General features: G+C 41.9%; 1 protein-coding gene across 1 annotated transcript in view; it reads left to right on the top strand.

Moving 5' to 3' along the window:
- Positions 1 to 494: 494 nt before the first annotated feature.
- TRHDE (thyrotropin releasing hormone degrading enzyme) overlaps positions 495 to 21,236 on the top strand; it is a 670,942-nt gene continuing 650,200 nt past the window's right edge. The window contains exon 1 of the mRNA XM_056574110.1: positions 495 to 1,920. Coding sequence (XP_056430085.1) covers positions 1,163 to 1,920 — 758 coding nt within the window. The 5' untranslated portion in view covers positions 495 to 1,162. The remainder of the gene's footprint in view (positions 1,921 to 21,236) is intronic.

The raw sequence follows: 21,236 nt of genomic DNA, 5'->3' as shown, positions 1-21,236 counted from the left end.
TGGGAGTTGTAGTTTTGCAACAACTGGAGGCACCCTAGTTGGGAAACACTGGTCTAGTGAATGAATGCAGTTCATCCTGAAACCCCACACATACTTGATGCCTGATTACATACATAAAATAATATTTTTACAGACATCACATCTAAAAGGCAGATAAAAGAGCACAAGAGAAATACAATGTCTTATGATCTGACACATCAGGAAGGTTGTATCAGCAAAGAACCTACCTTCTCCCTAGCTGCATATTGTGTTCTTGCCAGACATATGCTGGTGAACTGGATATGGGGGAGGGAAAGAATAGGAAACAGTCTGATTAAGACAAATAAATAGAAGAGGGGGATGAGGATGAAGGAGAGGTACAGAGGAGAACCCTGCAGCCAGTGGAGTATAGGAGGGGTATTAATGAGACATGCAGATGGTGGGGGCATCTTCCCTGCTCATTGCATACACTCACTCCAGCGAGCTGGGTGTTTCGTGTATCATTCTCCTAACCTCCCATCACTAGGAAATCCAAGTCCACACACTGTTCCACTTGCCTTGCCTTCTGCTGCCTGCTAGCATTGTGCCTGGATCATGGTGACTGAGCAGTCCTGGTCCACTGTCCCTGGCATTGGCTGACACAGAGGAGAGCAGATGCTGCAAGAGGAATCCGCATCCACGGTGTAGGGAGTGCTCAGGAAAGCTGTGCTGGCCAGATGGGAATGCTCTAGGACATGAGCCTGCTGGAAGCACAGCAACTTCTCCGGGATGGATTTCTAGCTTGGATGTGTGTTCTGCTCCTGAGAAGGGGACAGCAGCCCAATCAGAAGTGTGTGTGCTTTCCTTGCCTACGATTGGAGTTCTGGGAAATGTCATGCAGTCCTGTCACTTCTCCTCCCCCTCATAAGCACAGAGTTGCCTTGAATTTCCCACTATAAACAAAGTGGCTTGTCCAGAACCTGAGCCATTCCTTCCCAAGTTCCTGCAGCTCCTGCTCAGTCCCATCAAGTAGACCCCGAAGGATTCCAGTAAAGACAATGCAGCCATTAGGGTTAAATGCTAAATCCTTTTCCTTCTAGAATATGAAGTGGTCGGTGATGCTCCAAGTCCTGGCGTGGGACATCTACAATGCAGAGTGATCGTCTGCTACCTCCATTTCTCTGGAGCATCAGGATGAACTGCTATGGATTTGGTCAATAAAGGACAGAAGAACAGTTTACTTCACAGCTCCATGGTGATGCAAGACCCCGGAATGAGGAACGGCAGGGGTCTGCAGGACCAGTGGGCAGACACGGTGACTGTCAGACCAAGGACCACTGAGAGACAAATCACTGTTCACAGGAAGCTAGTCCTGGGCTTTGCTCTGTCTATTCTAGCTCTCATTGTGGTGACTACCATTGCAGTGTTCCTCAGTGTTCGGTTTGAGGAATGCCCAGATGGATCCACCAGGACACTTAACAGCAGCCAGGAGGCAGCCAGGTTTAACCAAAATCTGGAGGTAGGTAAGGATGCTGGGGATGGGACCAATCATCTGCAGGAAAAGGACCAGGAAGAAGACTGGAAACCTTGGACTTACCTGAGATTACCCACACACCTGAGACCACTGCACTATAACCTGATCATCACTGCATTCATGGAGAACTTTACTTTTTCTGGAGAACTCAATGTGGAGATTGAATGTCTAAACTCCAGCAGATACATTGTGGTCCATGCTCACAGGATAAACGTGGAGAGAGTCCAAGTAGCAGAGGACAGGGTGGCAGGGGATGTCAAAGTTTCCAACTTCTTTGCTTATCCACCCAACCAGGTTTTAGTGGTTGTTCTAAACAGAAGCCTGGAGGCACAGAAAAGTTATAACCTGAAGATCATTTATAATGCTATTATAGAAAACGAATTACTTGGCTTCTTCAGGAGTTCTTATGTGATTCATGGAGAAAGAAGGTAACTATATCCACACTACTAATGTACACTAATGTGCAGCATGTCATATAGAAAGCTCTATAGAACTGATTGTCAGAGGTCTCCCATTGTGTGCTCCCTTAGCTAAGCTTAAAGGGGCACTCCAGTGGAAGATACCAATAATTTTTTAAGCAGATTTGTAAATGACTTCTATTAAAAAAAAAAAATCTTTACCCGTCCAGCTGTATGCTACAGAGGAAATTCTTTTCTTTTTGAATTTCTTTTTTTGCCTTGTCCACAGTTCTCTCTGCTGACACCTGATGCCCCTATCAGGAACTGTCCAGAGAAGGAGAAAATCCTAATAGCAAACCTATGCTGCTCTGGACAGTTCCTGATATGGACAGAGGTGTCAGCAGAGAGCACTGTGGACAAGACAAAAAAATTCAAAAAGAAAAGCATTTCCTCTGTAACATACAGCTGCTAAAAAGTACTGGAAGGGTAAAGATTTTTTTTTAGTAGAAATCATTTACAAATCTGTTTAACTTTCCTACACCAGTTGATTTAAAAAAAAATAATAATAATAACAATGTTTGCCACCGGAGTATCCCTTTAAGGTTACTGTATAATGACATGAAATAAAAACACCCACCCAGCGGTAGTGAGCAGATCCCCCCACCATCTCCATGTCTTAATAATATCACTCCTTTACTACAGTGACTGAAAGGTTTCCGTCTGTGCTTCACCCTCACTCTCCCATTTGTTTTGTATTAATCTGTTCCCACTCTCTCCACCCCCCATATCCAATCCATGTGCCTATGTCTGCAAATAACAAGGATATGCAGCTATAGAAACTGCAGGATCCTTACTGCTCCAACAATATCAGCAACAATACCTGAAGCCTTTTCATGTGTCAAAATGTAAAACATGACATTTCCATTGTAATTCATCTTCCCATCATATGTGTGCATGTATTAAGCCAGTGTTTCCCAACCACGGTGCCTCCAGCTGTGGCCAAACTATAACTCCCAGCATGCCCGGACAGCCGAAGGCTGTCTGGGCATGCTGGGAGTTGTAGTTTGGCCACAGCTAGAGGGGCTGTCCAGGAATGCTGGGAATTGTAGTTAGGCCACAGCTAGAGGGGCTGTCTGGGATAGCTGGGAATTGTAGTTTGACCACAGCTAGAGGGGCTGGCCGGGAATGCTGGGAGTTGTAGTTTGACCACAGCTAGAGGGGCTGGCCGGGAATGCTGGGAGTTGTAGTTTGGCCACAGCTGGAGGGGCTGTCTGGGAATGCTGGGAGTTGTAGTTTGGCCACAGCTAGAGGGGCTGTCCAGGAATGCTGGGAATTGTAGTTAGGCCACAGCTAGAGGGGCTGTCCGGGATAGCTGGGAATTGTAGTTTGACCACAGCTAGAGGGGCTGGCCGGGAATGCTGGGAGTTGTAGTTTGACCACAGCTAGAGGGGCTGGCCGGGGATGCTGGGAGTTGTAGTTTGTCCACAGCTGGAGGGGCTGTCTGGGAATGCTGGGAGTTGTAGTTTGGCCACAGCTGGAGGGGCTGTCCAGGAATGCTGGGAGTTGTAGTTTGGCCACAGCTGGAGGGGCTGTCTGGGAATGCTGGGAGTTGTAGTTTGGCCACAGCTGGAGGGGCTGTCCAGGAATGCTGGGAGTTGTAGTTTGGCCACAGCTGGAGGGGCTGTCCAGGAATGCTGGGAGTTGTAGTTTGGCCACAGCTAGAGGGGCTTTCTGGGAATGCTGGGAGTTGTAGTTTGGCCACAGCTGGAGGGGCTGTCCGGGAATGCTGGGAGTTGTAGTTCGGCCACAGCTGGAGGCACCCTCATCGGGAAACACTGTATTAAGCAGTACTGTGTGTATGTGGAGTCCTTGACTCCATTATGTGCAGTAGACACTTTTACTTTACACATGGGAGACAGTTGTGAGTGGATCACATGACATTCAATGAAAAAAAAAGTTTAAAAGGCAGCAACAAGGTTACTGTTTATATTATTATTCCAATGTGCAACAGCACTGCTATGTGTTCTTCTTACCTATAGGGTAGAGCAGGTATGACATTCTGAAGAACACACACCCAGTGTTAGAAAACTGTTTTAAGCACTGCCTCATTCTATTGACACACACCTAAACTCTGGGGTTTCCTTTTCAACTCAGTTATGTTAATATGTAAAAGAAGGAGTTGATCCAGCACACCCTGTGGGAAGCTGTTGGCAGCCTTGAAGTAGCTATACTTTACTTTTCCTCCCTTGTTGTAGCAATTAAGATCTCCATATTGATCTGCAAGTGTGATAGATCACGTGGAAAGCAGCGAGGGGACACATCCACATGCAGTTAATTAACTTGTTTATCATGGTTTCGCTAATAATAAAATACATGTTTATTGGCTTCTTTCACCAACATTTGATTTGTCAAGTGTTTGGGGATAAAAGAGAACTGTCACTTCTTCCTTTTCCTTCCAGCTCCCAACAGACAGTACTGTAAAGAACAGGAAAAGTTTGTCCTGCAGAATCTCATTAGCATGCATTTTATTTGCTATGCCTTCCTTTTAATTACTGCACTGGGGTAGACTCTCCAAATCTGCATAAACTACTCCTAATTTGTATAATTTGCATATAATTGAAAAGCCTCCAGCAAAGTGTCACACAGAGCGTGCCACAGTGTGTAAAAATGACAGCCACTGTAAATTGCATCTGACAAACGTAAGCACAATTCGCACCACCTTGCCCTAGTTTTGCGAGTAAAGCCATTCCTTATTAAATTATTAAAAACATGCGCGTGTGTGTAAAAATCCGTCTGCGGGGAGCATCAGGTGCTTCTTAGCAATGCACCCTCTTTGATACTTCCTTGTAAGTAGCTTGTGCACCTATGAGAATATGTAAGGTGATCAATGTGGATGCTGTAGATAAAAACAACATTTTAAAGAACATTTCCCTAATACAAACATGTCCCTGATTTCAATTAAGGCTTTGGCAGTTGTCTTGTTGTGTGAACCATTATTTCTGGGAAAGCTGAAACTATTTCTGGGAAAGCTATCAATAGGGTCTGGGGACAATGACATCCAGAGAGGATAATACTTAGCTTTCCAAGGGACTAGAGCAGCCTGTCTGCCTAATTAGAGATAAACTACTAGTTAAGAATAATAGAAACATAGTAACATAGTTCATAAGGTTGAAAAAAGACCAGAGTCCATTAAGTTCAACCTATATACCTAATCAGTCCCTACTGAATTGATCCAGAGGAAGGAAAAAACCCTCGTACTAGAGGTAAAAATTCCTTCCCGACTCCAAATATGGCATCAGAATAAATCCCTGGATCAACGTTCTGTCCCTATAAATCTCGTAGCCATAACCAGCGATGTTATTACTGTCCAGAAATGCATCCAGACCCCTTTTAAATTATTTTACCGAGTTGAACATGACCACCTCCTCCAGGAGAGAATTCCACATTCTCACTGCTCTTACAGTAAAGAACCCCCGTCTGTGGTGGTGTAGAAACCTTCTTTCCTCTAGACGTAGAGGATGCTCCCTTGTTATAGATACAGTCCTGCGTATAAATAGATCATGGGATAGATCTCTGTACAGTCCGTCTTTGAACCCTCTCCAGCTCCACTATATCTTTCCTGTACACCGGTGCCCAGTACTGTACACAGCATTCTATGTGTGGTATAGGTGAAAGTAATGTAACAATATGTAGGTAACACATTTTACTTATGGACTGTAGGTAAATACCTGTTGGTGCTGTATAAGACAGCCAACACTTGATATAACTAAATTGCTCAAAAGAATTTTAACAACTTGCAAATCTACTTAAGGGCTTGTATTTTGTGCCTTAAAGGGGCATTCTGGTGAAAAAAAGTTTTTTCATATCAACTGGCCCCAGAAATTTAAACAAATTTGTAAATTACTTCTATAAAAAATTCTTAATCCCCCCAGTACTTATCAGCTACTGAAGTTGAGTTGTTCTTTTCTGTCTGACAAAAGTGTTCTCTGCTGACACCTCTGTCTGTCTCAGGAACTGTCCAAAGCAGTAGAGATTTGCTATGGGGATTTGCTCCTATTATGGACAGTCCCTGAGGCAGACAGAGGTGTCAGCACTGTTGTCAGACTGAAAAGAACAACTCAACTTCAGCAGCTGATAAGTAGTGGAAGGATTAAGATTGTTAAATAGAAGTAGTTTACACATATGTTTACCTTTCTGGAGGCAGTATATATGTGTATATATATATATATATATATATATATATATATATATATACTATTTTTTTCACCGGAATCCTCTTTCCAGAATAAATCAGAATGTCCAGCTGTTTGTAAGTAACTTTTTACATTAGATCTTTTGTGGGGGAGCCAGAAACACCCCTTTATAATGGGCATTTGGAAAGTGTGGTTTTTGTAAGCACAAAAAGAACAAAACAATTTCAAAACCTTGATGCTGTAGAACGTTTCTTATAGTGGATCATTGCTAAATCAAAGTACTAAAAAAAAGTTATTACTAAAACAATGGGCAACTCTATTACTTACAAGGAAAGTATCAGTTGTAGTAGCGTAAGTAGCAAAATTGCAAATGAACTATTTTTATTTATATCTACGATTGCTTCCAGATGTCTGAGTTTATAGTGAGATATAAAACACAGTATAACCAGTGGATTAAATGGGCACTGTCACCAACTTTATTTTTTGATATGTTGTAGTACTTATGTACTACAACATATCTCTAATATACTTTTATTTTTTTTTTATTTTTTTCATTAAAAAGGTTTAATTTACATTTAAAAAACGGCCACTGAAAAAGGACTGATTTTGGAGTGGCAATCAGTCCTTTTTCTGTTAGGCTGCACTCGCTCCCTGCCTGTCAATCAGACAGGCGGGAGCGAGCGCATTGGCTCCCCGGCCACTGGCTGGGAGGCCACTCCTCTCGCACATCGCCGCCGCCTCGTTGCCGCTGCTGTCCCTGCACGCCCGCTGCCGGACTCTGCAGTAACTGCAAGTGTGATGAGGGAACGGGGTATGCGGGGCGGGGGGAGGGAGGGAACGGGCTAGTGCCGTAGCGGGGGGGGGGGGGGGGAAACAGGCTAGAAAAAAAAAATAGGATGGTGGAGAACACTGAATGAGCTGTGAGTAGTGTGCACTAGGCACGTTCTTTCCCAGCTCTGTTCTACACGACCGAGACAGTCTCCCAGTTTAATTCTATATAACATCATTTTGATCACGTGCATAGAGACCAGGTAGAGAAGCACTAATCTCCCTGTTCGTTCTAGTGATTGGTTGGAGGTTTAACGCTCAGACCCTGACCAATCAAAATGTTTTACTAGGCTAGCTTTCTGGTGTACAAATATCACAGAAAGTAACTCAAGTCACAAATGTGCATTTTTCTCCTAACTTTCAAAAGTGAAGATTAAAGTAGGTAGGGCTTAGTGGGAGGAGATGTGGCTTTCTGCAGTCCTGTGGTTTACCACCTGAAAATTTGCATAAATTTTTGCAGAAAATTAGGCAAGTTTTATTAAAATGCCTTGACATGTCTTATTTCGGAATATCTCTGCATTAAAGGGGTTGTGCCATAAACATTTATAACCTATTGCTAGTGGTCTGACCACTGGGACCTCATGAAAAGACCAGAGCAAGGGACCACCTATACTGTGCAGTAGTGCTATAAGTTATTTATGGTACAACACCTCTAAGGCTAGCATAAGAAACAACAGTCTTAATATTTCTTTCCCATTAATTTTTTTTGGGGGTTTATGGACTTTTTGAGGGTTTCTCTGGATCAGTGCTGTATGCTCTAAGTATGATATTTTATTGTCGTTTTCCCCATAGTTTTTTTTTCTATAGGACTTGTCTGGAAAACCCTATGTACAATCCATGACTTCCTGCTTCCTTTGATGTATTGACCTTTTTAGCCAATCACTATTTAGAATGGGCCACTCTTGTGTCTAGCATTCCTGCAGGGTTAACATGTTAGAGGAAGTAGGAGGCAGCAGAGAGCAGCAGGGACCAGGCACCATCAAAACAGCAGCTGCTGCGGATGGGGGCAAGTAGAGAGAGATGCCTTTTTTGTTGTTTTTTTAAGTACCCCAGCTCTTTAAAACCAATACATATATATTTAACCAGTAGACAATGCTTTTCGATATAATTATATGAAAAAATGATTACCCAACATATGCTTTTCCGTAATGAGAGGTAATGGCAGACTAATTCCACTGTATTGACATGAGCCAGATCATGCTGTCCTACACATAGTCTGTGTTAATAAAACTATGTTTTACTGACGGATTCCCATTGGATGTAAAATAACCCTTTTTTTAAAGTAAAAAATGCTCTTTAATAATGTTTTCTTGCTTTATACAGTTTAGGATGTACACTTTTTGTTCTATTTGTTTTGTCATTGTTGAGTTTCTCTGTTTCATTATAACCTGATAAAGTGAGAAAATGAGAATGTTTAAAGTTCAGAGAACAACTCATTATCGCAAATGACGGTCACATAAAATAGAGCATGTTCATCCACATGGAGACGTAGAAGCCAAGAAAAGCTGTGTCTGCTGTGAATTAAGGCTGAAATATATAATTGTAATGGATGATATAAAGACCTCAACATCTCATTTCAGGAACAAAGAAAGTTCTAAAAATCACTTAGTCTCTAGCTGGCTCAATGAAATAACAAGTATGCATTGGATATAATACTCACACGGGTCAATGACATGACTACCATTACTAAAGTGATCCACAGGCTGAATGATATTCAGTAATCCCATGGAATAAAAGTTCAGCATGTCTGATCAATACACATTCTGTGTTATTGGCAAAGAAGATAACTTTTCTTTCGACCTTTCCAGGCTATATTCTTTACACCAGATGATGTAATCACTGATCGCACCTTATAATATTAGTAACAAAGGGGGAGATTTATCAAAACCTGTGCCCATAGCAACCAATCATATCGCTTCTTTCATTTTGCAGAGGCCTTGTTAAAAATGAAAGAAGCAATCTGATTGGTTGCTATGGGCAACTGGGCAACTTTTCCTCTGGGCAGGTTTTGATAAATCTCCCTCATAGAGGTTTGTTTATAGGATAAGTATCATGAAGAAAAATGTATCCCATATCCAAAGGATAGGGGATAAGTTTTAGATCTCGGGGGGGGGGGGGGGGGTCCGAGCGCTGGAGGCCCCTCGCAATCTCCTGTTTAGAGCCCTGGGTTCTCCAGCACAGGAGCGCGTCATGACCCCTACCCAAAGCGAAGGCTGTTACACCCCCTCCATATAGCTCTATAGGAGAGCCGAAGATTGCCCAATGGCTTTCCCATAGAGCTTTATGGAGGGGGTGTGGCGGCTCTTGCTTCGGGAGGGGGTCATGACACGCTCTTGTGCTGGAGAACCGGGGCTCTAAACAGGAGATTACGGGGGGCACCAGCGCCCGGACCCCCGCGATCTAAAAGGTATCCCCTATCCTTCAGACAGGGGATACATTTTTCTTCATGATACTTATCTTTTAAAATCCTACAATGTACACATTACATATATTTATAGCTTCGAAATGTATGTTTCCACTTTTGCAGTTGTTCTATAGAAAATGTTAACTATAGCCATTGAACATTGCAATTTCAGTTGCAAAGAGAGACAGTGACTCTGGAGGACTTGAACATTCATACAAAAAATACTCAGCATATTGATCTGATTTCCCCTGCAGTGGTAATCCATGGGAGGTGAACACTTACTCTGGATCCCTCCATAGATTACAGCTGATCACTGTGGATCCCTGCAGCACAATGCAATAAGCTTATCATCAGGGGATAATTCTAGCAAAAAGACATTCTCCAGAGCAGATAATTACAGACATTTTAATTACAATATTCTATTATTTTCTTAATATGCTGCTTCAGTTAAAACCTAACTGGATTTACAAGTAAGCTGCAAAGATGGGACAGCTTGTCTTAACCTTCCATCCTGATCTTTTTCTTGGAGGCTAGTCTACCAGGTATGGGAAGACTGTCAAATGTTTTAAGCCCTTTCTTCCTATAGGTCAAAGAAAATGCTGTTCACCTGAAGACTCAGATATTTTATACTTAAAGTGTACCTTTCGTTAGCAAAAAAACATTTTATATAATGTAGATAATACCATTATATGTGTAATATGCATTAGTTAAAAATGTCTTTATTTTTGTCCATGCAGCTATTGCCTGTGTGTCTCTTTGAGAGGACCAAATACAGGAAGTGAGGGCTGGACAAGCAGAGTTCTTTGCAGCCTCTTGGATTTTCAATCATCCTGATGTGTGAGCCAGAAGCATATCATAGAGCAGGACTTAAAACCTTTACTTAAAGGGGAACTCTGGTACAAAACATTTTATCCCCTTTCCACAGGACATGCCCCTCCATGTATCTTTATGGGATTGCCTAAGATACAGCATTCATATATCTCCGGCTCTCCCATAGAGATACATGGAGTAGTGTGTCAGCCACCATTTTCTGCCGTGGTTAGGGCCGCCATCAGGGGGGTACAGCCAGTACCCCAGTAAGGGGCCGGGCCTGATACTTTTTTTTTCTTCTTGTCAGTCATTGAGTGGCAAGAAGTTAAGAAGAGCCGGAGCAGAGGAGCAGCCAGGAAGACACGTGAATAACTGGCTGGCCGGGAAGGTAACTGCAGTAGGCTGCCTTCAATGCTTCAATCACTGCTCCTCGGTCCGGGGGTAACTGCTCTGACCCATAGGCCCTGGACCAGAGGAGCAGTGGTGGGGGCACAGACATACTGCCTCCATCCATATTCTGTGTGTGGCTGGAGGCAGTATGTCTGTGGGGCACATCAGGCCTACAATTACAAATGGGGGCGCAGGGGGCCTATAACTACCTATGGTGGCACAAAGGGGGCCTATAACTACCTGTGAGGGCAGCAAGGGGGACTATAACTACCTATGGGGGCACGACACTTACGGGGGGCCCTGTCCTTGAGCTGTGTAAGGGGCCCTGAAATTTCTGATGGAAGCCCTGGCCATGGTCAACAGTAATCTGTGCATTGGGAGAAACGTGTCCCAGGCAGGAAATCACTGGGGTCCCAGCGGTCAGACAGCTTTACACCCCCGCAATTAGAACAGGAGTTCCCCTTTAATTTTGCAAGTGACATAGTACTGGAGAAATGAGTACACTGAAAAAAACAGGTTGGCACTATATTGTTGGGTGATGAACAGTACATTACGTATGCAAAGTACTATGTGAGCAGAAAGGATCACAGCAAGAGGATTATAGCAAAGAAGGGGATGCATCACAAAAGCAGCTCTGGTTCAGGCAGAAACTACTTCTGTGGATGATCAGAATAACAAGGTTAAGGGGGGGGGGATATGGAAAATACATTTAGGAGGTAACTTTGTGTTGTAACACAAATATTTGCACAAAGGACAGTTGTCTAGAACTTAGATGGTCAGTGATATTTATGAAAACCTTTATTTTACTACCTTTATTCTAGCAAACACACAATCCAGGCTTTCTCCTGCACCCTGCACAAGCTGTGCCCGCCCCCACCGTTTCACCTGGTCCCTCTGCTACTAGAGATGGAATTTCACTAACAACAGGCAGTAGATCATAGTTTGCAGGACAGTGAAACACTAAGTGGCCAAGATTTTCAAACTTTTTTTTTGGAGTAAGGAGTGATTTTTGGTACATGAGATGATTTACAAATGGATTAAAAATCACAAAGGCTATTAAATAGAGGAACATTATTGGAAACAATTAAAAAATAGAGTATAGCTAGCAGGTAGCTTATTAGCTTGTTGCTTATTGATACTTGAAACAGCAAAACAATATTTACATTGTTGTACACAGATTGTTATTTATCCTTTAAATTGTATTGGACATAGATGCACTTCCTTGTAGCCTGATACTTAACGAACTTGGACATACAGTATATTTACACCCTAATGGGCATTCTGACCATGAAGTGAGTGCAGTAGCTATGCTTGCTTCATACACCTCACCACTAATGGCAGACATCAGCAATCACATCAATGCCTGCCATAAAAGGGGTACTCCGGTGGAAAACATTTTTTCTAATCAACTGGTGGCAGAAAGTTAAACAGATGTGTAAATGACTTCTATTTAAAAATCTTAATCCTTCCAGTACTTATCAGATACTGTATGCTACAGAGATAGTTGTATAGTTCGTTTCAATTTGACCACAGTGCTCTCTGCTGACATCTCTGTCTGTGTCAGGAACTGTCCAGAGCATGAATGGTTTTCTATAGGCATTTCGTCCTACTCTGGACAGTTTTTGTCATTGACAGAGGTGTCAGAAGAGAGCACTGTGATCATACAGAAAAGAACAACACAACTTCCTCTGTAGTATATAGCAGCGGCCATGTACTGGAAGAATTAAAATGTTTAAATTTAAGTAATTTACAAATCTGTTTAATGTTTTGGCAGCAGTTGATTTAAAAAAACATGTGTTCCACCGCAGTACCCCTTTAACCCTTTAAATGCCCAGATCAATACTAATTAGGGCATATGAGGCAATGATTACATTTACTCATAGGACCACCTGTAGCACAATGTAACCGCAGGTCTCCCCACCTTTTGTACCTTTTTGTGTAGTCTGCCCCACAGACTATACAGGTAGATCGCAGATTACACTGATCAGTGCCAAATGGGACTTGGGAAATGTAAAAAAATGTAAAAAATAAATAAATTGCCCCGTTTTCCCATTTTACAAAGTGTAAAAAATAAACATATTTAGATAATGCAAAAGTATATGCAAAAGTGCTACCGATAAAAGCTACAGGTCACCGAACAAAAACTGAGCCCTAATGCAACCACATATACAGAAAAATAATAAAGTTATATGGGTTTAGAATACGGTAATTTTAAACATGTCTGTTTAAAATAAAAAGTTAGATTTTTTTGTAAAAAGCAGTGCAGTAATTGAAAAGCATTTAAACCTTTGTATTATTTTAATCCTATCAACCCACAGAATAAAGTATATGTGTCACTTTATCATAAAGTGGACTCCATAAAAGAAAATCCCACAAAAGTTGCAGAATACATTTTATGTGTCATTACATAGTAAAATTGGTAGTAAAAAAAAGAAAAGCCCTCGTATGTGTCTGTGGATGGCAAAATAAAAGGGTTATGGCTCTGAGAAACCGAGGAGGAAAAAAAGAAAATTAAAAGTGTCCTTAAGGGGTTAATATACCGTATTTATGGGGGTATACCACGCATTGGCTTATAACACGCACCCTCATTTTACCAAGGATATTTGGGCAAAAATTTTTTTTTATCCAAATATCCTTGGTAAAATGAGGCTGCATGTGTGTGCATGTGTATACCCGATACACTGTTTCTGACCCCACAGAAGCCCCCAGGAAAGGCAGGGGAAGAGAGGCCATCGCTGCCTGCTTCTCTCCCCCTGCTTTTCCTGGGGTCTAGAGCCCTGCTGCCGCCGCTTCTCTTCGCCTGCTATCGGCAAGCAGCATGTTATAGAGGTATTTAGCTTTGTGTTAAAACTTCCAGTGTTACTTATCATTTATGTGCAATAATCTCTGCTCATTTTAGGCTCATTTTGGATAAGAAGCAAACATATCAAGATTTAGTACCATATATTTGAAACATATTTCAGAACATTGAAATAAATGTACTTAAAGAAAACTTTTCTTCACTTTCATGTTGCCTGCCCCGCTGGCCTTGATTGATAGATCTCTTTCTATACCCAAACAAGGAGAGATCTATCAATCGAGGCTGGTGGGGTGGGGAGAAGCCACCAGGGACCACTCCAAAGACTTGTGGTATGGACAGCATGAAACTGATGACAGGTTCCTGTGGTATGGGATGTGAGATGTAGGGCAGATGGAATTACCCTAGGGGCAGATGGCATTAACCCCTTGTATTTGTGACACCAGGGTGTGGTTTATCCTCAATACCACCTGAAGGTATACTGCTGGATACTGGGCTAGGCACGGGGGAAATAATGACTCCAACGCCAAGTTACGAAAAATGGTAGCTTTACTGAGGTTAGACAGATGGAAAAGTCTATACAGTTCAGCCAGACCCACGGAGGTGACCAGTGACTCAAAGACCTTAAGTTAAGGGCTTGCTGGGACTTGTAATAGATGGGGTCAATTTAATGCAGGCCACGTTGACTTGACACATGATGACTGTGACTGACTTGACTTGTGACTGATGACTGACAAGACTGTGGCTGTGGCTTACTTGCAGGTTTGTAGCTTATGTCTGCAGACTGGACTTGAGGCCTCCTATGACTCTGGACACACACTTAGGCACAACTTGATTGGACCTCAGCAAGAAGCAAGAGAGAGAGAGAGAGAGCAGAGGCTCCACCCAGGGCTTTAATGATCACCATTTAGTCACCTGGTCACTGATACCTCCTTGGTAACAATCACATGACAACTGGTGATCACATGTTAACCTTTCTTAAAGATACAACATTCTTATATACATAACATAGGGGATAATATACAATTAGAATAGAACAGATGCAGGAGGGGCCCAGGGGACACTTGCAGGCAGCAAGGGTACAGGGTAACAACTCCTGTACTGGGCCACCACATTCCCTTTAAACAGTGTGTCTCAGGTGATGGATCAAGCTAATATTTAGGATTTTAATCCTTTAAGGACCAAGGACATACAGGTACGTCCTTGGTCCTGCTCTCCTGATATAATGCGGGGTTAGACAGTAACCCCGCGTCATATCACGGCGAGCCCAGCGTCATAGTGAAGCCGGGACCCGCCTCTAATAGCGCGCAGCGCCGATCGCAGCGCCGCACGCTATTAACCCTTTAGCCACGCGCTCAGAGCTGAGCCGCGCGGCTAAAAGTGAAAGTTGCCGGCTAGCTCAGTCGGGCTGTTCGGGATAGCCGTGGCTAATCGCGGCATCCCGAACAGCTGACAGGACAGCGGGAGGGCCCCTACCTGCCTCCTCGCTGTCCGATCGCCGAATGACTGCTCAGTGCCTGAGATCCAGGTCTGAGCAGTCATGCGGCAGAATCGTTGATCACTGGTTTCTTATGAGAAACCAGTGATCAATGATGAAGATCAGTGTGTGCAGTGTTATAGGTCCCTATGGGACCTATAACACTGCAAAAAAAAAGTGAAAAAAAAAAGTGAATAAAGATCATTTAACTCCTCCCCTATTAAAAGTTTGAATCACCCCCCCCTTTTCCAATAAAAAAAAAACACAGTGTAAATAAAAGTAAACATATATGGTATCACCGCATGCGGAAATGTCCGAATTATAAAAATATATAATTAATTAAACCGCTCGGTCAATGGCGTGTGCGAAAAAAAATTCCAAAGTCCAAAATAGTGCATTTTTGGTCACTTTTTATATCAATAAGTCCTCTCAATGCAAAAATGGTACCGTTAAAAACTTAAGATCACGGCGCAAAAAATGAGCCCTCATACTGCCCCATACATGGAAAAATAAAAAAGTTATAGGAGTCAGAAGATGACACTTTTAGACGTATTAATTTTCCTGCATGTAGTTATGATTTTTTCCAGAAGTCCGACAAAATCAAACCTATATAAGTAGGGTATCATTTTAATCGTATGGACCTACAGAATAAAGATAAGGTGTCATTTTTACTGAAAAATGTACTACGTAGAAACGGAAGCCCCCAAAAGTTACAAAACAACGTTTTTCTTTTCAATTTTGTCGCACAATGATTTTTTTTCCATTTCACTGTAGATTTTTGGGCAAAATGACTGAAGTCATTACAAAGTAGAATTGGTGGCGCAAAAAATAAGCCCTCATATGGATTTTTAGGTGCAAAATTGAAAGAGTTACGATTTTTTGAAGGCAAGGAGCAAAAAAACGAAAATGCAAAAAACGAAAAAAAACGGTCCTTAAGGGGTTAACCAACCAAAAATTGCACCGAAAAAAACCCTAAAGGCGCAAAATTGCCTAAAGGCGCAAAAAATCGATTGGCTCAAATGATTAATTACTGACTAATGCAAAATCACACACAGGACCATGGGATTTTGAGAAAGTTGTAAAAATGACAGTGGAGAAGATGCGCAAAACATTGGCGCAAAAAGACACTGCGCCAAAGTGTTGCGCCAAAGTTAAGGGGAAAAAAACACATAAATCCTTTGATAAATACCCCCCATATAGTACATGTATAACATTTTTGCAGGAAGAACAGCTCTAGGAAAATCTATGTAGGCAACGTGTTAATATGTGTGAAAGGTTTTTCGGTATGTATGCTTTCTGTCTATAATTCCTATTAAGGTAAATAGAGACGAATGGCACAGAAAAGCAATAAAGAAAACAAAGTTAATTGTATGTATAAAATGGATTATCATAGTTTTCTATGAAGATACTGTAATTTTTCATGTGAAAATGTATGGGAAATTATAAACCAGCTTCAAATAATGAGTGCAAATCTCCATGTACATCTTGCAAAAAGGATTGTACGGAAGTCAAGAAGTATTGGCTTTAAATTAACATTTGACCCTGACAGGGGATGACCTATCAATCTTTGGCTCAATATATTTCAAGACAACCCAATTTGTTCTAATATGTAAACAGTCTACTTGACAAAGGAACTCTGAAGACCTAAAAGTGTACTGTTTGTTGTTTAATGCTAGTTACTCATTGAGAAATATAATATATTTGACACTTTTGTCTTTTGTTTTGATGTTTGAGAATAAAAGATAGCGCCATCAACCTTAACCCCTTAAGGACCGGGGGTTTTACCGTTTTTGCACTTTCATTTTTTCCTCCTTACCTTTTAAAAATCATAACCCTTTAAATTTTGCACCTAAAAATCCATATGATGGCTTATTTTTTTGTGCCACCAATTCTACTTTGTAATGACATTAGTCATTTTACCCAAAAATCTACAGCGAAACAAAAAAAAATAATCATTGTGCAACAAAATTGAAGAAAAAACGCCATTTTGTAAATTTTGGGGGCTTCCGTTTCTACACAGTACATTTTTAGTAAAAATTATACCTTATCCTTATTCTGTAGGACCATAGGATTAAAATGATTCCCTACTTATATAGGCTTCATTTTGTTGTACTTCTGGAAATAATCATAACTACATGCATGAAAATGTATATGTTATGTATATAAAATTTTCATTTTCTGAAACCTATAATGTTTTTATTTTTCCATGTATGGGCAGTATGAGGGCTCATTTTTGCGTCGCGATCTGAAGTTTTTATTGGTACCCATTTTTTTATTGAGCGGACATTTTGATTGCTTTTTATTCATTTTTTCATTATATAAAAAGTGACCAAAAATATGCTATATTGGACTTTGGAAATTTTTTGCGTGTACGCCATTGACCGTGTGGTTTAATTTATACAATTTTATATTTTATAGTTTGGAAATTTACATACGCGGCGATACCACATATGTTTATTTTTATTTACACAGTTTTTTTTTTATGGGAAAAGGGGGGTGATTCAAACTTTTATTAGGGGAGGGGTCAAATTATCTTTATTTACTTTTTTGCAATGTTATAACCCCTATAGGGGACTATAATGGGCAGTGCATTAATTCAATACACTGATCAATGCCATTGCATTGCAATGCATTAATCAGTGTTATCGGTGGTCGATTGCTCAAGCCTGGATTTCAGCCTTTGAGCAATCAATTACCAATCGGACACAAAGGAGGCATGTAAGGCACCCTTCTGCTGCGTCCTAGCTGATCAGGACATCACGGTTTCACCGGGATGGTCCCGATCAGCCGGACTGAGCTGCCGGGAAGCTTTCACTTTAGATGCGGCAATCAACTTTGATCGCTGCGTCTAAAGAGTTAATGCCGGACATCAGCCCAATTGCTTATAGCAACCGGGACCCACCGGGTATGATGCGCGCTCACCTGCTATGCACACTTCATACCTCAGGAGCTGCAGATGGACATTAATGAATGTCCATTTCCGGCAAGGGGTTAAAGGGGTATTCCGGCCTTAGACATCTTATCCCGTATCTGCTGGGATCTCCGTGCAGCCCCTGGAATTCAGTGCCAGGTGCTGCTCCCGAGACATGATGTCACGCCATGCTCCCTCCAGACATGTCTATGGGAGGGGGAGTGGTGGCCATCACACCCCCTCCCATAGACATGTCTGGGGGGGCGTGGTTTGACATCACATCTTGGGATAAGATATCTAAGGCAGGAATACCCCTTTAAATACTTATGGCTGGGCAGGACTTCACAAAGTACAATTATTTTGTTTTAATAAGAGAACATGCATGTCCGCTTAAGATGTTGACTGTAAAATTAATGAATAGTGACATTATTGCGATCTGCGTACTGTTACTTAATAACCACATGCAAGATGCCATGTGTAACCTGCCTATACAGTTTAGTGAACATACAATGGTTAATAGATGTGATTGAGAATATACTGAATGAGTTTAGCCTCCAGTCATGAAAGCTAATTTTCTCAGTTTGTTGTTAATGAATATAGTGATTCATCCATAATTATTTAATAACGTGATCATCTTTAGCTCAGTCAATTCACTAGCAAGGGTACTACGAGTATTAGAGGACAAAACCTGAAGAATAACTTGAAATGTGTACAGTATACAGAATATATATATATATATATATATATATATATATATATATATAATATTGTATATTCTTCACATTATTTCAGTTAATCCCTATTTTCTCTTTCAGTGACAACACCCCACACATGCAGTTGTAGCATTATGAGGGGATTGTTACAAAGTATTTAAATTAAAAGCAGTGTAGAGTAGTGACAGTCAACCTGCTGTATTATGGAGTGCTCACACGTGGCCCTGACTCCATCCATAAGCTGCCCAATGAATGAAGGGATAAAGACAAACAGTACATATGTGACATTTATACACAGCTGTATTTTAGATTTTCTTCATATATCGTGTGTAGCTATAAGCAGATCTGAAATAAATACAAAAGAGATCTTTTAATAGACATATGTAGGGGGGGAAAAGACCACAGGCATTTAAAGGGGTACTCCGCTGCCCTGCTTCCTGAGCTCCACTCACCAGTGTCTGGAAGTTTATTCTTCCGAAAGCTGCGTGTGTGCTTCCGTGTTAAGGGCCACCCCTCATGACGTCACGCCCGCCTCCTCAACAAAAATCTATGGGAAGGGGGCATGACGGCTGTCACGCCCCCTTCCCATAGACTTTTGTTGAGGGGGTGGGTGTGATGTCACCAGGGGGTGGGCGTGACGTCATGAGGGGAGGCCCTGAACATTGAAGACCGCACGCAGCGTTCGGAACAATAAACTTCCGGACACTGGGGAGCGGAGCTCTGGAAGCAGGGCAGCGGAGTACCCCTTTAACCTCTTAAGGACCAAGGACGTATTGGTACGTCCTGAGTCCTTACCCTTTCTATAACGCGGGGCCACGACGTGGCCCGCGTCATATCGGATCGGGCCCGGCCTCTAACAACGGCCGGGACCCATGGCTAATAGCGCGGCAATGATCGCGGTGCCGCACACTATTAACCCTCTAGAGTGAAAGATAATCACTGCTGGTTAGCTCAGGGGGCTGTTCAGGACTTCTGCGGCGAAATCGCGGCATCCCAAACAGCTCTGGGACACGAGGAGGGTCTCCTACCTTACCTCCTGGTGTCCGATCGCCGAATGACTGCTCAGTGCAGAGATCAAGGCATGAGCAGTCAAGCGGCAGAATCATTGATCACTGGTTTCCTATAAGAAACCAGTGATCAATGTAAAAGATCAGTGTGTGCAGTGTTATAGCCCCCTATGGGAGCTATAACATTGCAAAAAAAAGTGAATAAAGATCATTTAACCCCTCCCTTAATAAAAGTTCGAATCACCCCGCTTTTCCCATTTAAAAAAAACTGTGTAAATAAAAATAAACATATGGGGTATCGCTGTGTGCGGAAATGTCCTAATTATAAAAATATATCATTAATTAAACCGCACAATCAATGGCGTACGCGCAAAAAAATTCCAAAGTCCAAAATAGTGTATTTTTGGTCACTTTTTATATCATGAAAAAAATGAATAAAAAGCGATCAACAAGTCCGATCAATACAAAAATGTTACCGCTAAAAACTTCAGATCACGGTGCAAAAAATGAGCCCTCGTAACGCCAGTACTGAATATCCTCTCCCTAACTAGTTCTGAATAGAACAGTGGTGTACAATACTGGGAAGGATAGTGGATACTGGGAAGGATAGTGATACAGTGGAATTAGTTGTGGGTTTAATATTCCTCCCTTGGTTAAGTTATAATTAATGAATATTAAAAGTTACGTTTTACAAAAGTAAGGAATAGGAGGATTCTGGTGCCTTATGGGCACATTCATTGTTTAGTGTAATTGCACCTTCCCCTCCTCTTGGGGCATCATTTAGTTGCTGGTTTGGTTTACTATTGTAAACCCGACCTGTTTTGTCATGTTGTGCGAGAAATGTGATACACTGTGCCACAAATTATGTCTGTGCCAGAATTTGTAGTGCAATGTGCCAAAATAAACCTACAAACCCGGTAAACCTGAAAAGGGGGTGTGGCCTATCAAAAAAGGGGCATGTTTCCCCTGGAAAAGGGGTGTGGTTTCACAACCCGACTTATTTACTATTGAATTCCCAGAAAATCCTGTGGATAAATGACTGGGAATTTCCATCAAGAAATAACATTTGCACAAGCTGTTGGTACAGTGTTCTAGTGCTAGTGACACTGATTTAAATGATACTCACCCCCTGCCAGATATGTTGCTCTGTTCAGGCATTATGCTTCTTAAGTGGTTGCCGGCTTGGAGCTTCAGAAGCACAATGATGTCACAGCTGCTGCTGCTTGCTCACTTTGCTGGTGCTCTGAAGATTCTTACTCCTTGATGAATCCTGCATCCGCGCTGCCCAGAAGCTCGCAGATCCTCCCTGATTGGCTGAGGCCGAACACACCTCCCTTTGCTCTCAGCACTGAAGGGGTGAAAAAGCAGTAGCAGCCATGATTTCACAATGCTCCTGAAGCTCCGGTCATGCCCCAAGCCTGCAAATGAATCAGCTGACCTTGATTGGAACACCTTTTCTGGCTCCATATAAGTTGGCAGTCTACTCCCAGTCTTTGACTGCTAAAGCACTCAGTTTGTACTCCTAGCTAGCTTTATACTGTTTCTGTTATATCTGACATTTTGACCCTTTGTCCCTGCTCTCTGACTCTTCTTCTTGTATTAGTATTTTTGTACTTTGACCACTCCTGGTTTTTGACCCGGATAGTGGACTTTTGACTTATTGTGTGTGTGTGTGTGTTAGTTTTGCTTCTGTTAGTCTGTCTGCTCCCTACTGTACCTTGACCTGTGTCTGTATTATTGTATTTTATTATTTTGACAGTTGACTCTCCTCACTTGTCTAGAGAGGGACTGTCACCGTGGTAACAGATCTGTCACC

This window comes from Hyla sarda, chromosome 4, assembly GCF_029499605.1.
Source record: "Hyla sarda isolate aHylSar1 chromosome 4, aHylSar1.hap1, whole genome shotgun sequence".
NCBI classification, from domain to species: domain Eukaryota; kingdom Metazoa; phylum Chordata; class Amphibia; order Anura; family Hylidae; genus Hyla; species Hyla sarda.
This window is presented reverse-complemented; position numbering and strand designations above follow the sequence as displayed.